Source organism: Lampetra planeri, chromosome 1 (assembly GCF_965212315.1).
Source record: "Lampetra planeri chromosome 1, kcLamPlan1.2.h2, whole genome shotgun sequence".
NCBI classification, from domain to species: Eukaryota; Metazoa; Chordata; class Hyperoartia; order Petromyzontiformes; family Petromyzontidae; genus Lampetra; species Lampetra planeri.
The window spans coordinates 30,833,339-30,852,913 of record NC_136107.1 but is presented as its reverse complement, the minus strand read 5'-3'; the positions used below and the strand labels follow the sequence as shown (position 1 = coordinate 30,852,913).

Below are 19,575 nucleotides of genomic sequence, written 5' to 3'. Positions count from 1 at the left end.
CCCACCTTTATTTGGTAGCCGGGTCAGGGTTAGAGGTGGTGACTTTGGCTACGCGCTTTAGGCTCGTCTTTAATGGCTTGGTGTCGAGTTTGCATTGGTTACGTACGAGCAAGCAGCAAGCAGCAAGATCCGGCCACCCGCAATTATAATTAACATCAGAGCAGCTGGAGAGAATACCAGCAGTGTGTCCCGGTCAGCAACTCTAGCTCCTCGTGTGTAGGATTCACAGCATAGCAACACATATTCTAGTTGCATGAATGTTGTATTACAACTTAGAGGCACGTCAGCTGGTTCCCTATACTGTATACTTAAATTACGATGATTATTTTGTGTTAAAGATTATACTTAAGCACATAATTATGCACCCCTCCTCCACCAAGGCAATTCGATTATCACCATTCAGAGTTGTGATCTGATTGAACTGTAGTGGCCTCTGGTGTCTGTCGGGGTCACATAAATCCGCTACAATATATACGAAGAAAATGTGATTCTTGCTTTTCCATACCTGTATCATGAGCTTAATAATACAGTAGATGAATCGACGCATTGTTTCACCCCCAGTGATAATCGTGAAAAGTAAACTCTTCATTATATATCTCCCTAGTTTATTAATGGCATTTGCTAAACAGCTTTATGCAGGATCCTCCTGAAAGAGTCATAAATATGTGCAAACAAAATATGCGCAACCTGAAATGCCTCTTCATGTGTGCAATGTGAATAAATGAGCTTACATTTTTTGTTAAAACACAGCAAGGGATAAAGGTGAATAATATGCAACATGTCATTGGGGATCTTATTGGCAATCAGCAACTGATAACGCAAATGAGTTCCGCACAAATAGCAATACATTTCCCGGACAATTGTAAGCATCTGATGATAATATATGTTGTCATGTGTTGTAATTACCACACTTTTTGCCTAACGTTAACTTGGACGACTAACCACTGTGCATGGAGCTGGGGGACCTCGGGGGCCTGTGATTGGCTCGTTGGGCCTTCTGTGACCCATGACCCTTTGAGGAAGCGGCGTTCGGGGCAGCACGGCGTGTGGGCCCTCCCTCGACTTTCACAACAAAAGCCCCTCAAGTCGTTTGCCTGTTTATTCAAATACTAAAAAAACATCATATACTGTGTGTATATATAACTATACATGCATTGCTGTACAAGTGGTTGCCTCTTTTTGTAAACATCCCCAACGGAGGGGATATGGTAATGCAGGCTCGTATTCGGCTGAAGACAGCGAAGCAAAGGTTTGTAATGACAACTCCACTGTGGACATTTGCATACACAAAAAATAATTTCACTACGTTGTTATTACTTAAAGACATTATTTTGTTTAAAGATTTTGCATACTGGTTTAAAAGGCGATTTTTGCATGTCCAGTTTAGACTTGCCTATACGTGCTGGAATGATAATTATGGTAATGCAGAGACCGTTGTCAATCCACTGCTGGATGAGTCTCCTCCACACGTATCAGTCACGAGGATTGTTTGACCATACTTCACCACGCTGGTCAGTGCGGGTTGGTGATGGGGGTGGTTGGAGGGGTGGGAGATGTCTGGTTTGGATATCACTCGCCACTGGTGTTAGCCGTGCCCCGAAATTGGATTCCGTGTGTGAAGCAGTCACCCACCACTAAGAGATCGTAATTATCCCTAATTGTGTGTGTGGGTTGCAGACCTTCTATGACATTGCGTGCACACGCAATAGGCGTTCGAGCACTGTGTGTGTGTGTTGCGTACAACGATGAGCGAGGCTTGCGGATCGAGCAGAACCGCCGAGGAAGCAGGAGCCCCTGCACAGATGCTTGATGATCCTGGGGGAGGAAAGGGCCCTGTGGATGTGGTGGGTGAAGGCCACTCTACTTGCATATCCGCCGTGTGTAAGGCTCATCGTAGCCTCAGGAGCAGTGGTTTTATTAACCTTCATTGCAGCCCTGCACCTCTCTGGTTCTTTCGGTAAAGTCACGTAGAAGGGAAATAATAGAATAATAAAAAGAAAACATTAAACCGCTGTGGTTTTCACACCTGATGATGATTGCTTGTGTTGCAATCGAAACGTCGTGAGAATTTTATTGTTTTATTTTTAGTATTTCCCTTCCACGTGACGTTACCTAAAGAACCAATAATATGAATCCCTGCAGTCACGAAAGCTTTAAATGCATAGTGTTTGATGAAACAAAGTAGTTGTAATTACGTGGCCGTACTTAATTTGTTTTCGATTATTTGCCTTCTAGAAAAATCTGGCCATGCCTCGCATCCGCCTGGCATCTGGCACCCCAGGTTAAGAACCACAGGTCTGAAGCTATGCACTTTTAAATCTAGATTGGAAACTAATTTCGTTAGAACTGCTTGTTGTGTGCGTTAGTTTGTCCTTCCCCCGCACATCGCCGATTCGCACGGTTGGATACGTATGGTGCGAAAGAAGTTCAATATACAAAAGTATGTTTGATTCACCGCGTGCACGCATCCACATTACGCTGTGTAATCCCTCAACAGTCGTACTCCGAGTGTCCTTCAAGCGAATTCTGAACCACACAGGAGACGAGAATAATGTTTGTCGCAGGACAGTAAAACCGATATGTATTTCTCAGAGTCTATAATTGTATCGAATTCGAGTGCAGAAACAATCGTAATCTTTTGTGCAGTCTTTGCTTATTTTATTGAGAAATCGTATGACTATCGGATACTTTCATCAAGCCCTTTTCCTATTATCCACGACCACAAATAAAGCTTACGATCTATTTGAGAAACCGCATGCATCTCTCCGTGTTTCACTGTTCTTCATCAGTGTCCATGATACTGATCCATGTGTCATAGCTGGTAATACACATTAACATCTCCCTGCTGTTGACAAATGATTGAGTTCAGCGTCCCAAAAGCGATCCAATGCACTATAACGTGATCGTCTATTTTGCCCTCGCTGCCTTTTCAAGTTGTATCCTTCCGGAAAGTTATCTCCAATTGTTTGCCTAACTTGTTTTACACAAATATAGTTTTGCTCATCTTTACCTATACATCAGTACATTCTAACGTTTCCTGTAGTTAATTCCCTGTGGCAGTTATAATGACTGTTTTCAGGAAATCTGAGCTGGTTAAGGTTTATTTCCCATTTATATTTATGCAATTGTTTTTTCATTCCACCTTCTCAAACGTCTTCCATTTTGTTACTCTAAATAACTTTGGTCAAAGCGTGCCATCTTATCTAATTCCCAGTTTAAAATGCATTTTGGTACTTCTTTATAATTGACTTATAAGTATTGAAAATGCACAGTATTACGATGTAGATTAATTAATTGACAATGATAGTAACAAACGGATAAAAATTATTGTGGTTACAACAGCAGCAGGATTTGAGGCTTGTATCACTGTGGTGTGTTTGTGTTTGCAGTCGGTGATATTACCAGTGCATAATGCAGCTTGCTGGCTCGATGATTGTCTGCAAGGTCTAGTGGCCCAGGACTTTGAAGGAAGCATGGAGCTCTCCGCATTTGATGATGCCAGCACGGTGAAGTATTTTAATCCTTGGTTAAAACTCGGATCCCACATTTTTCTTGTAATGTACAGCAAATCCTTCCCTCTCGCGGGTTTAGCCATCACGTTTTTTGTGGTTTCCCGCCAAGTTTACTGAGGTACAGTTTGCCGATCTCGATCCTGTTGCTAGACCGTTTGCAGTTAACTGAGATTCCTGTACGCATTGTAACTACTGCTTGCGATGATGCTGGCGCGGAAGAACACACGCCATCTTTCCTCGATCTGGTCTCAGTCTCGTCTCCCAAGTGGGCCATCTCGGGTCCCAGGTCACGCGGTGTTCCCAGCCTCCAGTGGGGTTTAGCCACACGATTTTTCTTCCTGTAGTGTACCATACCGTACACATATCCATGTACAATGCCAAGCAGTATTTTTCATCCAATGCATTTACCCCACAAGTTTTATTTAACACTGGAAAATATGATATTTTGCATTCAAAATACTTCCCGTTTAATGTTTGGGTTGATGTAGGGTAACATAAAATAAAAGGAGGGGCTGTCATTATGAACCGTGAACCAGAGGTGTGGACTCGAGTCATGTGACTTGGACTCGAGTCAGACTCGAGTCATGAATTTGATGACTTGCGACTCGACTTGGACTTGCATAACAATGACTTTGTCCCACCTATGAGATGTGGACTCGAGTCATGTGACTTGGACTCGAGTCAGACTCGAGTCATGAATTTGATGACTTGCGACTCGACTTGGACTTGCATAACAATGACTTTGTCCCACCTCTGCCGTGAACCAATCCTCGAGTTTTCCCATGTACCTTGAGTTGCAGATCATGGATTTGCCAATTGCGGTGATTTTCAAGACTAACCCCCGCGATGGGCATGGGCTTGCTGTATATTCAATTGCACGTTATGTTGGCAAGTTCTTATTTGGTCCAGCAAGTAAATCAATGTAACAGTTTATTTGAACAATGTTTTTGCGTTATTCATAACAATCATGATTTGTATGTATATTATCAATTTCGTTCATATATATCAATGCAAATCAGAGTGCTTGTCTTTTGATGAAATGTGTAACATTGGTAGATTGAGTAATGAGATGACTTGATGTGTATGAAGAGGATCATGGTGGCAATTGTTTTCATATTAATTGTATTGACATTTAGTTTTGGCAAAAATGCCTTTGTTATTGCAAGCAACTGTCATTTCAGTTTAACAAATTTAACTCACTAAAAAGCCTTCATTCTTTTGCTCTCTCCTGTTAAACGAATCAGCACTGGAATACTGCTCACATGAATAGACATTGAAATTGATTTTTCTATTAAATAAAATGGAAAAATGTGATTTTTTTTAATATACTGTTTTGGTCAGACATATGCAATAAACAAAATAAAAATTTACACGATCAAACGGTCAGTAAATCAATTTATTGGCTTTTCATCTTTCCATTAACTCATTATACATTTTGCTGCAACTAATTTTCCTGTATATGCCAAGCAGTATTAAGTGGAAATATTGCAATGTGTACTTTATTATTATTTTAGACCGGCTGGTAATAATATCTTTCTTTTTTATGGCTGAAATTTAGGACATCTCTCTGTGTATTTTGGAAAGCTGGCGTGAAAAGCTAAAAAAGAGAGGCATATTGGTGGTGGTCAGAGGCCACAAATCTTCCCAACCAAAGGGCGGTAAGTGCTGTGCTTTGGCAAGAATCTTAGACTTTTCTGGAACAAAATAAACTCACTTATGTTACATGGTGGTAACCGGCAGCCTAGAGTGAGGATAACAACAAAACCAATCTGAACAAATATTGAGAAGCAAATGCAAGAAATACTGTCAAGGCCAAACTTTCTTGGATACACCAACTCGCCTAGATTTGCCAAAGCACCCTTGCATATTATTCTTGGCAGGTACATTTCAATATTGTCATCTTGAATGGTAGATAGATTCATGTCACGTGTCATTCATGTGGATGTCTTGCCACCACATTTTTCATTATCTGCTTGTGTGATGCTTTGGCCTTGGTAAAAATGTGGCATAACAAATCGCAAACGCCTTGTCCAACACTCCAAAAACATTCCAAAGGATATTTGACGGTGTTGTTAGGACACTGAAAGTTACTTTTCAAGCCGCAGCTTTGAAAATGTAATTATTAATATAGATTTTTAAAGTATCATGAATGTATCAGCAGTGTTCTGTCCCATTGTGCCAAACTAATGTGTCCCACAATTCCACACTGATGTGCATCGTTTAACATTGTGTGGCAACTGATCAATTGGCATGAATTCTATTTTTTTTAATTGCAAGGACTTTTATAATCAATGTTTTCATCTTTACTCATACAAAGTCACGCAATTTACTGTCATCAGCCATGATCAATCCACTTCTGAATGAAGGGTTACCTAAGTCCTTGCAATCTCTAATGGTTCTCTTATGTAACAATCCACCAAGCTCCTGCACATGATTTCATTGCTCCTAATTTTACATGGTTTTGTTAATCACTTTAAAATTACCTTTAAACTTTTTTTGGTTAATTTATTTTCAATGACTTTTGGTTCTTTCGGTAAAGTCACGTAGAAATAAAATAAAATAATTAATAGAATACGACGTTTCGATTGCAACACAAGCAATCGTCATCAAATTTGAGAGAGACAAAACACAGACACGGAGACACACAGACAGACACACAAGCAGAGAGAGACAACACAGAGAGACCCAATGCCTCTGTGTCGAGGCCTTAAATAGAGAGAGAGGGGGGGTGGGCAGAGAGAGAGGTGAGTCTGCTGGGGCAGCTGCTGGGGCAGAGAAATTAGCATGTCAATGAAAGACCCAACAAGATTGGTACATTTTAGATAAGAGTTGTGTGGAAATCCACCCCGAAGCGACCGAGGGAAAGAAAGATCGAATGGCCCTATGAGAGCCTGGTAAATTTTAGAGAGAGAAATAGGCAGTTTGAGAAAACAAAATGTAGCAATTTTTTTGGGAAATGTAATGCAATGTTACACAGAGAGTCGGCTAACACAGTTAACGCAACAACAAAAAGGTATTTTATTTTCAATTGTTGTTTCTCACATTCTTCAGTGGGATTTTCCAAGAACCAGGCCATTGCACAGAGTTCGGGCTGTCATCTGTGCTTTCAGGATGCAGTAAGTTTTGCAATGACACCATTGCACACACGGAGCAATAGAATGCAAATATTCAGTAGAAATGTATGGGTGCGACAGAAAGAAATGGTTGTGCATTGTTTGTGCAGTCTCGGGTCATGCTTAGAATGTGGAGTTTTAATTTAGACCCTGAGCTTTGGCGCACGCTGAAGAGACTGCCCTTCAGCTTGACTGTGTTACATGAGCAACCAACTGATGATTTTGAAGTCTCATTGTGGTGATGGGAAACAACCACCCAATGTGTATCTTTATGGATCAGCACAGAGGCCCTTTATTCATTTTTCCTTACTCAACCAAAACTGTAAACTGTAAAAATAAATGGATCACATGTGCACATCTTTATTTGAATTATCCTGGAGAACACATGAAATGCAACAACAACAGGCATTTTTATTACACGCTTTTTATTAACTCACTCTGTTGTATCCTCAAATCTTGTAACTCAAATTTTACCCACTTCCCAACGTGGTATCGACTGCAAACTTGGTATACTTATGTCATACTGATGACAATACTATATTCTATCATTAAAAATTTAAGATATATATTTTTAAACATTATTTTTTATATGTTATGTTTCGGTTTGGGTCTAATTGTCCACGCTCAACTAGCGTTGGCTGTAAATCACCACGGTCCCTTATGTTATGGCAAGCTTCTGGGCCACTTCCTGGAGTCGTGGAGTTCTTCCATTACTAGTACGGCACATTTCAATAAAGCGTGTTTTTAAAAAAAGTTAAAAAAAAAATATTACTTATTATTTTTGCCTAATTTAGAAAATCGTAATTATATGAAAATGTAACCATCTTCCTGTATGATAGTTCATTGACATTAGCCATGGTCAGTCCACTGCTGGATTAAGGTCTCCCCAAACTCGTGATCCTGTGATATAAGGAATCCACCTGGCACCTGCACACCAGCTGATTTGGTGGTTATTTGGTTATGTGGCTAAAAGCTGCATTCCTACCTGTATATGTGGCTCACCTTGAAGCAAATTAAATGTATTTGTCAGGCAAAACAATTGTATTTATATATATTTACAGGAAAATGTATATATATATTGTTCAAGTAAGAAATATATTTTCAACTTCTGTAATGATCTCTTAAGTTTTAGACTTGACCACCAGTTCCTGGGGGCAGTAATTGTAAGAAGTTGAATATTACATACTATAGAGTTATATATTACATATCCATTTAATTAATGGTCAAATAAAACAGGTAATATATTGTTTTGCTTTTTCGATTTACATCCATATTAGGTTCATTATGCATGTAAGCAAGGAGCGGAATTTAAGGGGACTCATAATTATTTTGTCCTCTGACTCACCCCGCAGTCAATTATTAGCAGGAGTTCAAGAGTGGCAATTTTCACACGGCTTACATGCATGCCGCGCCATTAATTGTTCATATTTCCAGAAAGAGCCAGCCAGCTTGTAATCGTGTGTGCACAACATCCTTGCCCTGTTTAACTGGCGCGTTTTATTTGGAAAGTCTTGAGTAAATGCTATAAAAGTCGTGCTATGGCAAATTATTTTACAACACAAATTATTCATCTTTTCCACAACACGGGTACGAATGGAGCTTTGTGCGGTGACGATTACCAGTAGGAATAGAACTGGATCCTTGGATTTGAGGGTTTGGCGGAATTGAGAAAGTACAGGCGAAGGGAGTGATTAAGTGGAGCACATTAGGAGAGAACAATGCACTCTTGTCAGTATTGTATACATAAGCAGTGCAGAACAGAGGTGCAAAGCAGTAATTATAGCATTTACGCTTACATAATACATGGCGTGGGGTGGGGCAGTGGCGTATTGGTTAGCGCACTGGTATTAACCCAGCATCAATGGTAAGTGATATTGAACTGGTTATTGAGCCCCATAACATCAACCCACACTGACCAGTTTGGTGCGGTATGGTCAAGTGACCCCGTGACCGAAATGGTGTGGGCAAGCTTTCATCCAGCAGTGGATTGAAAAAGTCCTGTAAATACACTTGTTTTAATATTATTGCTTACACGAACGTTACTATAACCAAATGAGAGTTCATTGAGACTCAACAATTTTTTTTAATGAAGACATGGGGTACAGAGTTAGATTTAGATTATTTTTGTTTAATATACGTGTTTATAAACTCATCATAACGGTGTAAAAATTAAACCGTGTACATTTTTTGAAACGCGTAAAATCTCTGTTGTTTTTTGGCTTAATTTTCGACTTCACTTCTGTGCTTCAACTGTCTATTTTAAAATGCGTGCATTTTTTACTTTAGGATGACGTCATGATGCCAGAAAGGATAAGACTCCAGTACGAGGCTGCTCAAAATCACCCCGGGGCAGTGAGTGTTCTGTGTGTGCACCCAGCTTTCATAGCTTTGTATATCCGTTAGCTAAATATTTAAAGCGAAGCACTAATGCACTCTTGCAGAAGGTCAACATTTAAGTTAAAATGCCTGACTCACATTTAGAAAGTTGTGGGTTCAATTCCCTGAGTCGACTCGATCATCATCTCTACATGGTTGATAAAAAAAAATACGACAATTTTTACATTAAATTAATAATGATTATCCTGTGACTAAATATATCCCTGAATTGGCAATGTGGAATTTTGACAGCTGGCTAAGGCCAGCACTGAAGGTGATTGGCATACCAGCAACCGCTGGGAGATGCTATGACTTGATTTTTCACGATGAAATTTGTACGAGGTTGGGTTGGAGTAATGATTTTATTATCGTCTGTTTTCTAAATTATTGTTATGTTATGATAATTATCGTTGCTCGTTTTATATAAAAAAATATTTTATCTCATGACAAAATATTAATAAAGTTAAATTAAAAGGTGTTAATCAATGTTGTAGCCATTGCCATTTCAATTAGTGCTTTACAAACAAAACGTGTTTCAGAGTTGTTGAAGTCTTGGCGTTCATACTATTCCATAATAGTCCTTGAACATTTTATAAATTAAATCTTGACTTAACGCTTTCGTGACTGCAGGAATTCATACTCTTTGGGTCTTTCGGTAAAGTCGCATAGATAGAAGAAAAATAAAATAAAAATCACGATGTTTCGATCGCAACACAAGCAATCACCTTCAGGTGAAAAAATACAGCAGTCAGTCTGCTGTTGTGATTTTTTATTATTTTATTATTTTTCTTTCTACATGACTTTACCCAACCCAAAGACCCAAAGAGTATTTTATGAATTAGTTACATAGCGTGTGACTACATTTGCTTTGATCAGAAAATGCATGGCAGGTTTATATTGAGTGAACTGCAGTTGGAGGATCTTTCAGCGAGCTTATTTTTCCTGGAGATAAAGAAAAGTGCAGAGCAAGGCCATAATAATACAAATACATACTCTTTGGTTCTTTCGGTAAAGTCACGTAGAAAATAATAATAAATCACGACGTTTCGGGAGCAACACAAGCGGCCGTCCTCTTTCCCACCTGAGTACGACCGCTTGTGTGGCGATAGAAACGTCGTGATTTATTATTATTTTTTTCTACGTGACTTTACCAAAAGAACCAATGAGTATGGATTCCTGCAGTCACGAAAGCTTCAAATCAAGAATGCAAAATACAATTACAGAGTTATGGGAAAGTGATAATGCCATAAATTGTCATGTCGCGAAAAAAATCCAATTAAATCAGTATCGCATCGTATCATGAAAAATACTATTGCGGCAACCCTACCATGAGCGTACGGTTTATTCGAAGGTTGTTTTTTGCCCAGGTGATAGGCTGCCAAGTAAGGAGGGAGCCAGAAGACTCGACAGAGCGGTACACGCGGTGGATTAACGGCCTCTCTCAAGAACAGCTGCTCACTCAGGTAAGGGCACGGTCCACTACGTGCTGACACCACCCACCCATTGTCCTACCAACAGGCCTTTGGAGAAACATTCATTATTTTCCAATCATAAAATATTACATTTTTTGCACGTGCACGTTTATGGCTGTGCTTTATTTTGGCTTGAGCACAATAAAATTAAGGCAGGTGCCGCCGGAGGCAGGGATGTAAAATTTGCGGTCGCATGTGCACACACGTACACGCTTATACATACCTTGGCAAGTGACTCAATAAACTTACACAACTTTGCTTACTCTCTTAATGTACATGCAAATATACACACATAATTGTCCAGGGCAATGGTGCTGTGGTGTAATGGTTGAAGTCTAATCATTTAGCAAGGTCCTTAAATCCTACCAACTATGTTCACCTCGCAGTATAGATGCATAAACCGCAGTCGAATGGTAGCTTACGTATTGTGGGGGTAAAGTGTGTGGAAGAGTAGGCCAAAATATAATCTAGAGGCGCTTTCTAGGGCCCCCTCTAATTGAGACACTTCCGCCAGTACTAACACGTGCAAGCACACACACTAATGTTTGCGGGGTGGTAGCTTCAGTGGGAAGTTCTACTCAGCCACAATTTGAGGGAAACATGAGAAACCTGTCCCACTCTAATGTCTGCTGTGTTTAACACTGTATACCGAACTGCAGAAGGAATTCATTTTGAATGTGCGTGCTGCCAGCACCGCACGTTTTCCCCCCTTTCCTTTCACAATTGCAGTGTATACATACAAAGGGCGCTGTGCTCTTAATGTGTTTGCATTCAAGAGTTAAAAAATAACTCTTTTGAATTACGGTGATAAATAGGCACTTTGAGGTGTGTTACTGAAGCATTGAAAACAGGATCCAAACAGTGCCTGGAGTGTGTGTTTTGAAGAGGTCATGGGGCAGTGATTTTCCCTGCTTTCCTCAATCAATGGAAGCAGTTCTCGGGAATTCTTACAAATCGTCATGACGAGCCGGTTGTTTTTGATTATATGTTTATTGAAAATTATATTTCCAAATACTTCAAAAGGCATCCTTGTTTTTTGGTGCTTGTGCTGTGCATAGGTTATTCATAGAACACGTAACTATATGCTTGTGAATGCAATTTAGTACCACTACATTTTAGAGGTGGAGATACGATGCAGTGGTTAGTGCACTGTGCTATGAACTTGGTGACCTGACTTCGATTCCTGGTCACAGCTAGCATCAGTAGTGACTGTTATCTAATCCGCTCCTGGGCCTTCCTCCGTCCAGCAACCAGCAGTGACCAGCATGGCCAAGTAGGGTTTAACCAACCCCGGGACTGACGTGATGAAATGGTAATGCCTTCATCCAGCAGTGGATTGACAGCAGGCTGTAAATTATGAATACTTTTAATGTCCACGTAAATAGGTCAATACATCTTCCTGGTTTTTTCGGTAAAGTCACGTAGAAGGGAAGTAATAAAATAATTGTTTAATTTTATTATGTTTTATTTTTATTATTTTATTACTTCCCTTCTACGTGACTTTACCGAAAAAACCAAGAAGATGAATCCCTGCAGTCACGAAAGCTTTAAATCGAAATTTAGGTCAATACAGTCAAAAATAAATCAGCATTTTTCTTTTTTTAAAAATGTGTTATTGGCATTCAAATCCACAAACTGCATAAACAAAGTACTTGTTTACAAATTGTAGCAGTGACTGCATTATATATTCTTGAACCAAGATGACCTGCTTGGGCACAGTGAAACCAATTTGGTGTGTGAAGCAGCTCGGCAGCTGCCCTGTGGTTTGTTTCGGGAAACTGAAGTCAGAACCTGCCGTAATGTATTTATTGTATCTGTGTGGTAACACATTAAATTATTGCAATACATACACCCGTGTGCGATTTGCAGGCATTCACCTCACATGGCCCGACCGTTATCATGCCCACTTGGTTCTGTCACAGAGACCTCTTCAATGCCATCGGCAATTTCGACGAAGGGGGAAAGGTAAGGTCTTGTTGCTTGCCGGTTTATCTATTTAATGTTTAAAAAAAAAGGATCCACTGTTAAAATTCTAGTTTCCGAAATGGTGATGTTGGAACCTTTTGTTGCGATAAAAAAATGAACGGACGGCTCACTCCGTGTCGGTTGTGTCTACTGCAAACAAGCCAGATAATGTGGTACGCTGTTTATTCAGGAGAATTCATTTACCCCCCGCAGTGTGATTTTAGCCCTGAATTGGAACCGTTGCATTGCCTGGCAGAAGAGGATGTGGCCCACTGATTTGTAATGGCATTGTCGGCTTATGGACTGCCGGACTGAAGCGAGTGGGCTGAAACATTTAGCGTGGCGAGGCCTCAAAGGGAGTTTGGGTGCTTGAGCGCGGCTACTTGTTTGCGTCTAGGGCGTTCCCGAGGACCTGCTGTTTTTCTACCAGCTCCTCCGCCTCGGGAACCGACCCCTTCGCGTGGACCAGTGCCTTCTCACGTACCGTTACCACCGGACGGCCGCCACCCACTCGGTCCTCGAGTGAGTTGGGGCAACCAAACAACACCCTTCTCGAGTGAAATGACGGGTCGCTGTCATCATCACGAGCAACGGCGGGGGCATCGTCATCATCGTCGTCATCATAATTACGATCCAGAAACACGATTACAATTACACACGTCACAAGCCAGTGATGTTCCACTTTACAAGACAAAGGCGTAAAACAATTGAAAGTAAATACTGTAAAACTATGAAAAGAGAGAATATAAAAGTGATATATTTATATAAGAATATTTCAATCTTCAGTTGCTGCAGAAACAGCAGCAGCAATAAAATTATCACCATCATGGGACCTCCTGTGCCAGTACCAAAATATGAGAATAGGTTTTCCCCTTTTATCTGGCAACACAACAGGTGTTAAGTTGTTAAAACACCAAACTGAAACCTTTTACAAGGAATCATGTCTGCATTAACCACGGTGGCGAGATGTTAAGTACCTCGCCTCGTATGCAGGTCGTGGGTTCCAACCCAACATTGACGCCTGTTGTATTTTTTGCCGTTTTCATGTTCTCCCCGTGGTCATGTGGATTTTTCTCCTAGTCTCTGGTTTTTCCCTCCACATTTAGAAACATGCATTTCGAGTATTTGGATGCTATACATTTCCACACGATAAGCCATTTTGTTGAGCTATCATTTCTGAAAAAAAGCTATGTAGCTCAGTGAGCCTTACCCGGTTAAATAAAATAAATAGTTTATTTTAAAGTATTACACATTGCTGTTGGTGTAATGTATAGAGGTGCATTCTGTGTTGTGATGATGCAGTATGCCGTACTCCCAGGGGCACCATATGGGATCTGCGTGTGCGCTTCCTGGAGGAGCGTGTGCTGGCGCAGTGGCAGCGTTTCACCATCTGGAATGCGGGCAAGCAGGGCAGGAAGCTGTACAGGAGCCTCGGCGTCCACAGCCGGCACAAGGTGCTGCGAGGCATCGCGCACAGCTTAACAGTGCTAATGTATAGGGGTAAAACGACGATGCATCTATCAATCCATGAAACTCATCACCCATCATCAGCCATGAGCAATCCAATGCTGGAGGAAGGTTTGCTACAGCCGTAAACATCTTTCAAGGGCTTGCGGTGCAATAAGGGGTCAAGACAGTCGGTTTGAGGAGGCTTTTTTGCTGCGAGTGGACTCATTCTGGCTGAAGATGATTTGTTGTACATAACACCTTCACGTCACACTTGTAGCCGCTACAAGGGTGAGACTGAAAGCAATGTGTAAAACATAAGAATAGATTATTTCTATGCCGTGCGGATCATGGGTGTTGCTTTGCCGTACTTCACTACGCTGGTCTGTGCGTGTTGGTGAAGCGTATACATGGGAGCGTGGCATGAGATAGCCAAACATCTAAACATAGGCCCATAGAGCTTGGGCAATTGTTGGCAAAGCTTCTGGCTACCTTCTGTTTGCCTGTGCATGCCTCTGAATCATTCTCTGAGAGTGGACACCAACTGCGTGTTACAGATTTGTAACTACGACACTATTGCATTACAACAGATATTTCTGCACTGCTCTGTCACTCACAATGTAGCCCCAAGCACTATCTAGGTTTGCATCGTTGAGATTCTGAGATCTGATAGCACTGAGCAAATTATGGGTGAGGTGGCCATTGGCACACTGATGTATGGTTCATTCTACAGACTGTAACTACATTATACATTAAGAAAGCATGTGATGTGTGAGTGATGTTAGCAACCGACTCCATGCTTTGCCCACTCTCTGATCAATGTTAGTGTCACGTGGCATGGGAGGCAAATTACTTGGTTCACTAATTATTAGGATTCTATATTTTACATTGCTTTAAATATTATGTCTCACAAATAAACAACGTAGCATTTTAGGATGACCCTGCTTATGATTAGAACCAATCCATTTCTTGGGGGAAGATACATTAAAAGTATATCTGAGTTACGGCCACTACGTCTGCAAATTTGCGCGCGTTACAAATTGAACTATTATTATAATTATATATTTATTTAGTTATAAAAACAGACTAAAAGCATATTTGTGGAAAATTTCAGCTTTCTGGTGCTTTTAGAGAATCATTAAAATATACCTCAGTGGGTTATAGTCGTCTGAATATATGATAAGTGTGTGTGTTTTATTAGTGTATTATTGATATATGATAAGTGTGTGTGTTTTATTAGTGTATTATTTACATATGGATATGAATGCTCTCACATAAAGTCCAAAGTAGGAGCTCAGGGAATGCAAGTGAATAATTACCACGTCCTGGCTTTTACGTTCCTAACGCTGATATGTTTTTATACCATATTTAGCTCTGCTTAAATATGAACATATGTAAATAAAGTTTGCCAAACTACTTTTTTTTTATTTGCAGGTGGAGGCATTTTGTGATGTGGACATTAAGAAAATAAAGAAAGGGTTTTATACATATGAAGAATCGCAGGTAAATATAACTAATTTTGGAATGTTCTTATGGAAACTTTATTCAAATAACATTTCTATCCACGCCCAAAGTGCGGAGAACAGTCTCCATCGATTACCCACTCAATCTGTCTGGCCTCTTTTCTCTGCTGTTAAGAAGGGCCATTGCTCAAATTGTTGCATATCATTTCTTTATTTTTCTTTCTTTCTTTTAGAGCACTGCTATTGACTGATGTATGGAGTTTTCGTTAATAGTGGAATGCCGTCTTTTTCTGTGCTCAGCGCTCCCCACAACACATGTGGAATCTGACCAAGTCCCATATAATACCTGCATTCCTTCCTGTGCAGCTAAGCTATCTATGATCTCCAATAATCCTCTTTCTAATGTGTATAATCATGCAGAGGGGTAGGGGGCTGGGGAGCAGTGGTACAGTCAGGAGCACACTGTGCTAAGAACCCACAAATTTCTGTTTGATTAATGTCCATGGCTAGCATGGGGCGGTGATGTGGTTGTTACCATGGGGTGGTGATGTGCCCTGCGCGGTAGTGTGTTTTCCCGCTCGTTTGTGAGGTTCCATGGTTTGATTCTGGTTACGTATGCATGTTGAACTTCTTTTGCGCCGTACGTAGCTAACAGTGCTAATCGGAGGTACACATGGTGGTGGGTGGGGGGTTAATCCTTGCACGACCCCGGTCTCTCGTTACAAACGGATAGACAAACAAAGGATCATTTTTCACTCATGATGACAAAAACAAGGATCTTCAAATACATGAATGGTGGTATGATTTATTTAAAGTGCAGTACTCTATTGCATTTCAGCAATCCATCAGGAGCAAATGATCATAGCCAATCAGTCATCCAATTACATTTGTTTTGCCCACTCTCCATATTAGGTTTCTCCCAATCTGTTGTGTCCCGAGTATAGAGACGGAAGCGTAGACGACATGAATGTTTTTAATACTCGCAATAAGTCACATCATGTATGAGGAAGCCTCCTCTAGCAGGAACCCTTAATTCGCATACCTGATCATGTGACCATCTTAATAAGCTAATGCACACATATGCATGGCAATACACCTTGCACTACTTTTGGTTCATGATAGTAATATGATGTATGTGCGTATGAAGCTGGATGTTGCAGAATTAAAATATTAATAAAGGTTATTTTTTTCTTTAGGAACTCAAGAAACCAAATATTCCAATAAAGCATTTTTCAGCAGCAACTCCACCATTCATAATCTGCGTGAAAATGGTAAGCTTATTGCTGTATGGAGTGTCAGAAACCTCACGTATTTGCTTATGTATCAATCTTGCTTCATTCTTTTAGATTACTGGACAACTTAGAAGTCGCGATTCGTTTAATGCTGCAAGGTCGATCTCTATGACTGTGCTGCTTTGGGCTCTCCCGTTGTGTAGCTTTCAATGGTTTGTATATGCAATTCCAAGTTAAAAAAACACAGAGTCCTTTGAAGTAGTTCAAATAAATGCTGGTGGTTGTGTGTGTGTTTTTACGAGAGCTTGTGCTGACCATTTAATTTTTCAGCTCGCAAAGAAAGTATTTTGGAATGCAACTTATTTAGTGCAAAGAGTCTGGCCTCTGGGCATTGTTGCCCATTGCAGGTGGCCAGGAGTGAGGTCTGGTGGAGAAGCCGACCGGGGTCAGGGCAGATTGCTATCGCTTTAACAAACAGCCCAGAGCTGGCAAGTGGGGTCGTGTGTTTATTCTTTGAATCTCTGACTTTACGAAGCCATAGCCGAGGTGATTTTATTATAGAGATGGGCATAATTATTTTAGGTTCAGCATTTGTCAAGGTCAGATTTACAACTGCATGCACAATGGAGTTTTTGGTTACCTTTTAATTGTAATATACGGGATAACTAGTGAATTCGCAGGCTCATTTTTTTAAACTAGTCATGGGTTCAAAAACATCTGTAGTTGTATTTATTAACTCGTCATTCTATGGTGTAGATTAACTGAATCAGCAGCTTGATAACCCAAACAAAATGTTTAATTTTGGTGAAAATATCGAGCCTCTTAAGGTTTTTGCTGCAGGTAAAGTTCCATGTAAAACGTTATAATGAGTAGTCCGTAATGCTGCAGTAGGTCGTTGTACACATTTACTTTATGCAACACTGGCTACTGGGCAGTTGCAAAAGGCTTTAATTAAAGAATATATATTAGCCTGCCTTCCTCTGTATGAATGTATACAATCAAAGTCATCGTCATGACCCCATTGTTAATTCACGTAGCCATGCTGGTCTATAGAATTAATAATGATTGTGTTTTTGAAATTTAGTAATGATTTTTTGTTCCTTTTTACAGGATCTCACAAGTGGGGCGTTTGAGAAAAACTTGGAGTCATTACATTTGACCGAAGGAGTCCATTTCTACCACTTCAATTGAATTAAAAGGGAACCTCATCAAGAGCTTTGTAGCGGGAAAACATCACGTCGAACACAACATCACGCTGCTCTGATTATTTGCGACTTCTCTCTCTTTGTATACCAAGAGTATGTTTGCCATTGCCACTTGCACGTTAGATGCTATTTAACCACCAAAGTACAACATTTTGTTATACTTTGAATATTTGTTGCAGTTCATTTTTGCTTGACAATCAATTCTCCCTTGTTTAGTCTATTTGGTGAGCGCTTAGTAACATGTGAGCAATGTTAATTTTAGAACTTTCGTGACTGCAGGAATTATTATTTGGTTCTTTCGGTTAAGTCACGTCTAAAGATAAAATAATAAATTAAATTAAATAATAGAATAATTTAATTTATTATTTTATCTTTAGACGTGACTTAACCGAAAGAACCAAATAATAATGTGAGCAATGCTTTGTTTTCCCGTGGGCGCAAGCCACGACTCCACACGGATGCTAATGCACACGTGATATGTTTAAATTATAATTTTTGACCACTACAAACAGCCGTGGAATACCCCGTGGACTTTGTGAGGCGAGCAAATGTTTCTCATTTCTGAATTTTCGTCCTGCCTAATCCTCGTGCAAAATACTGGAGTAAGGTTTCGAGATCTTGGCATGAAGACCTCAACGCCTGAGCGATGGCAGGATTCTAATAAAGAAAGGATTTTCTTAACTTCAGTGAATGCTAAGCTTCTTAACGCAACGCTACAATCTCAGCCCCACGACTTCTCTTTCATAACAGATTGTGCAGCCCAAATGAGATCCGTCAGGTGGAAACCGGAACTTCACCCACCGTGAAGTGCGGTCAGCGCAATTGGTGCTGGTGTCTTGGTAATGTTCAGGCCTCGGGAAGCGGTCTTCCGTCCTCGTTTTCCTGAAGCGACGTCCTTTGTGTAGTTTTAAGGAAGTTCCCCCTGCCCCGTGGGTCACTCATCACACCAGCGGAGATCACGGTTGCCCACTGAGCCGCCCCAACCAACCCTCACGAAACCCGTCTTGTTAAACAGGCTTTTAATGCTCCACGTGCGTGTGTCCACTCAGTGGCCTGTAACGTTATCCCTTTTAAGGAACAAAGCGCAACATGAGTGTTGATGAACCATGAAACGGTGACTTTAAAGGCATATTATACTCATATCAATGTCTTTCTGTCCTCGCAAAACGTGGGAGTAGTGGCGCACGCATGTGGTCCTGTACTTTGGAGGTAGGCTTGGTGGATCATACCGGTGTTATGTTTGCATAACACCCACCAGCAGGACTGGAGATGCCTGGTTGAAGGCAGTCCAGAAACGAGGTTGTTGACTTATCAACGATACTTTTTCGAGTGTACATTTTTCTTCAGTGAATGTTGTACCTTTTTATTTTTCCCGCATGTGCTCACACGTTTGTCACATGCAACATTTTTTTCAAGAATGACAAGTTTACAATAAAAAAAGTCACCACTCACCCGACTAAAAGTATTTTTTATACTCATTGAAGCTTTCCTGGACAAATTCAATGTAAGGATTCTTTTTGTTGAACAATCCACTGTTGGATTAAGGCCTCATCCCATGTTTGTAGTGATTGACCATACTTCACCATGCAAGTCAGTGCAGGTTGGTGATTATTAACAATCATTGCATAGCTGAAATGGGCATGTCGAATAGTAACATTCTTTTTTTCAGTTATTTTTACTGTCGTAAAAATGTATTGAGAACTATGAACAGCATCCTGCACCGTTGTGATTATATTTGTTCAAAGCGGTAAAAATATCAGATTCCAAAGATTCTACAAAAGTGTGATTGAA

General features: G+C 40.4%; 1 protein-coding gene across 3 annotated transcripts; it reads left to right on the top strand.

Moving 5' to 3' along the window:
• Positions 1-1,008: 1,008 nt before the first annotated feature.
• On the top strand, positions 1,009-17,972 carry QTGAL (queuosine-tRNA galactosyltransferase). 3 transcript variants are annotated; one of them, XM_078598505.1, is made up of 13 exons: positions 1,009-1,249; positions 1,678-1,844; positions 3,390-3,506; positions 5,071-5,170; positions 6,564-6,628; positions 8,912-8,977; positions 10,369-10,464; positions 12,343-12,438; positions 12,836-12,960; positions 13,757-13,892; positions 15,319-15,387; positions 16,544-16,618; positions 17,690-17,972. In XM_078598505.1, the coding sequence occupies exons 2-13, from the start codon at positions 1,746-1,748 to the stop codon at positions 17,768-17,770; spliced, it is 1,125 nt and encodes a 374-aa protein (XP_078454631.1). In that variant the 5' UTR covers positions 1,009-1,249; positions 1,678-1,745; the 3' UTR covers positions 17,771-17,972. The 3 variants fall into 3 exon arrangements, with proteins under 3 accessions (XP_078454631.1, XP_078454646.1, XP_078454640.1); XM_078598514.1 differs by lacking the exon at positions 1,678-1,844 and having other exon boundaries at positions 1,023-1,249; XM_078598520.1 differs by lacking the exons at positions 16,544-16,618; positions 17,690-17,972 and having other exon boundaries at positions 13,741-13,892; positions 15,319-15,351.
• The last annotated feature ends 1,603 nt before the right edge of the window (positions 17,973-19,575 follow it).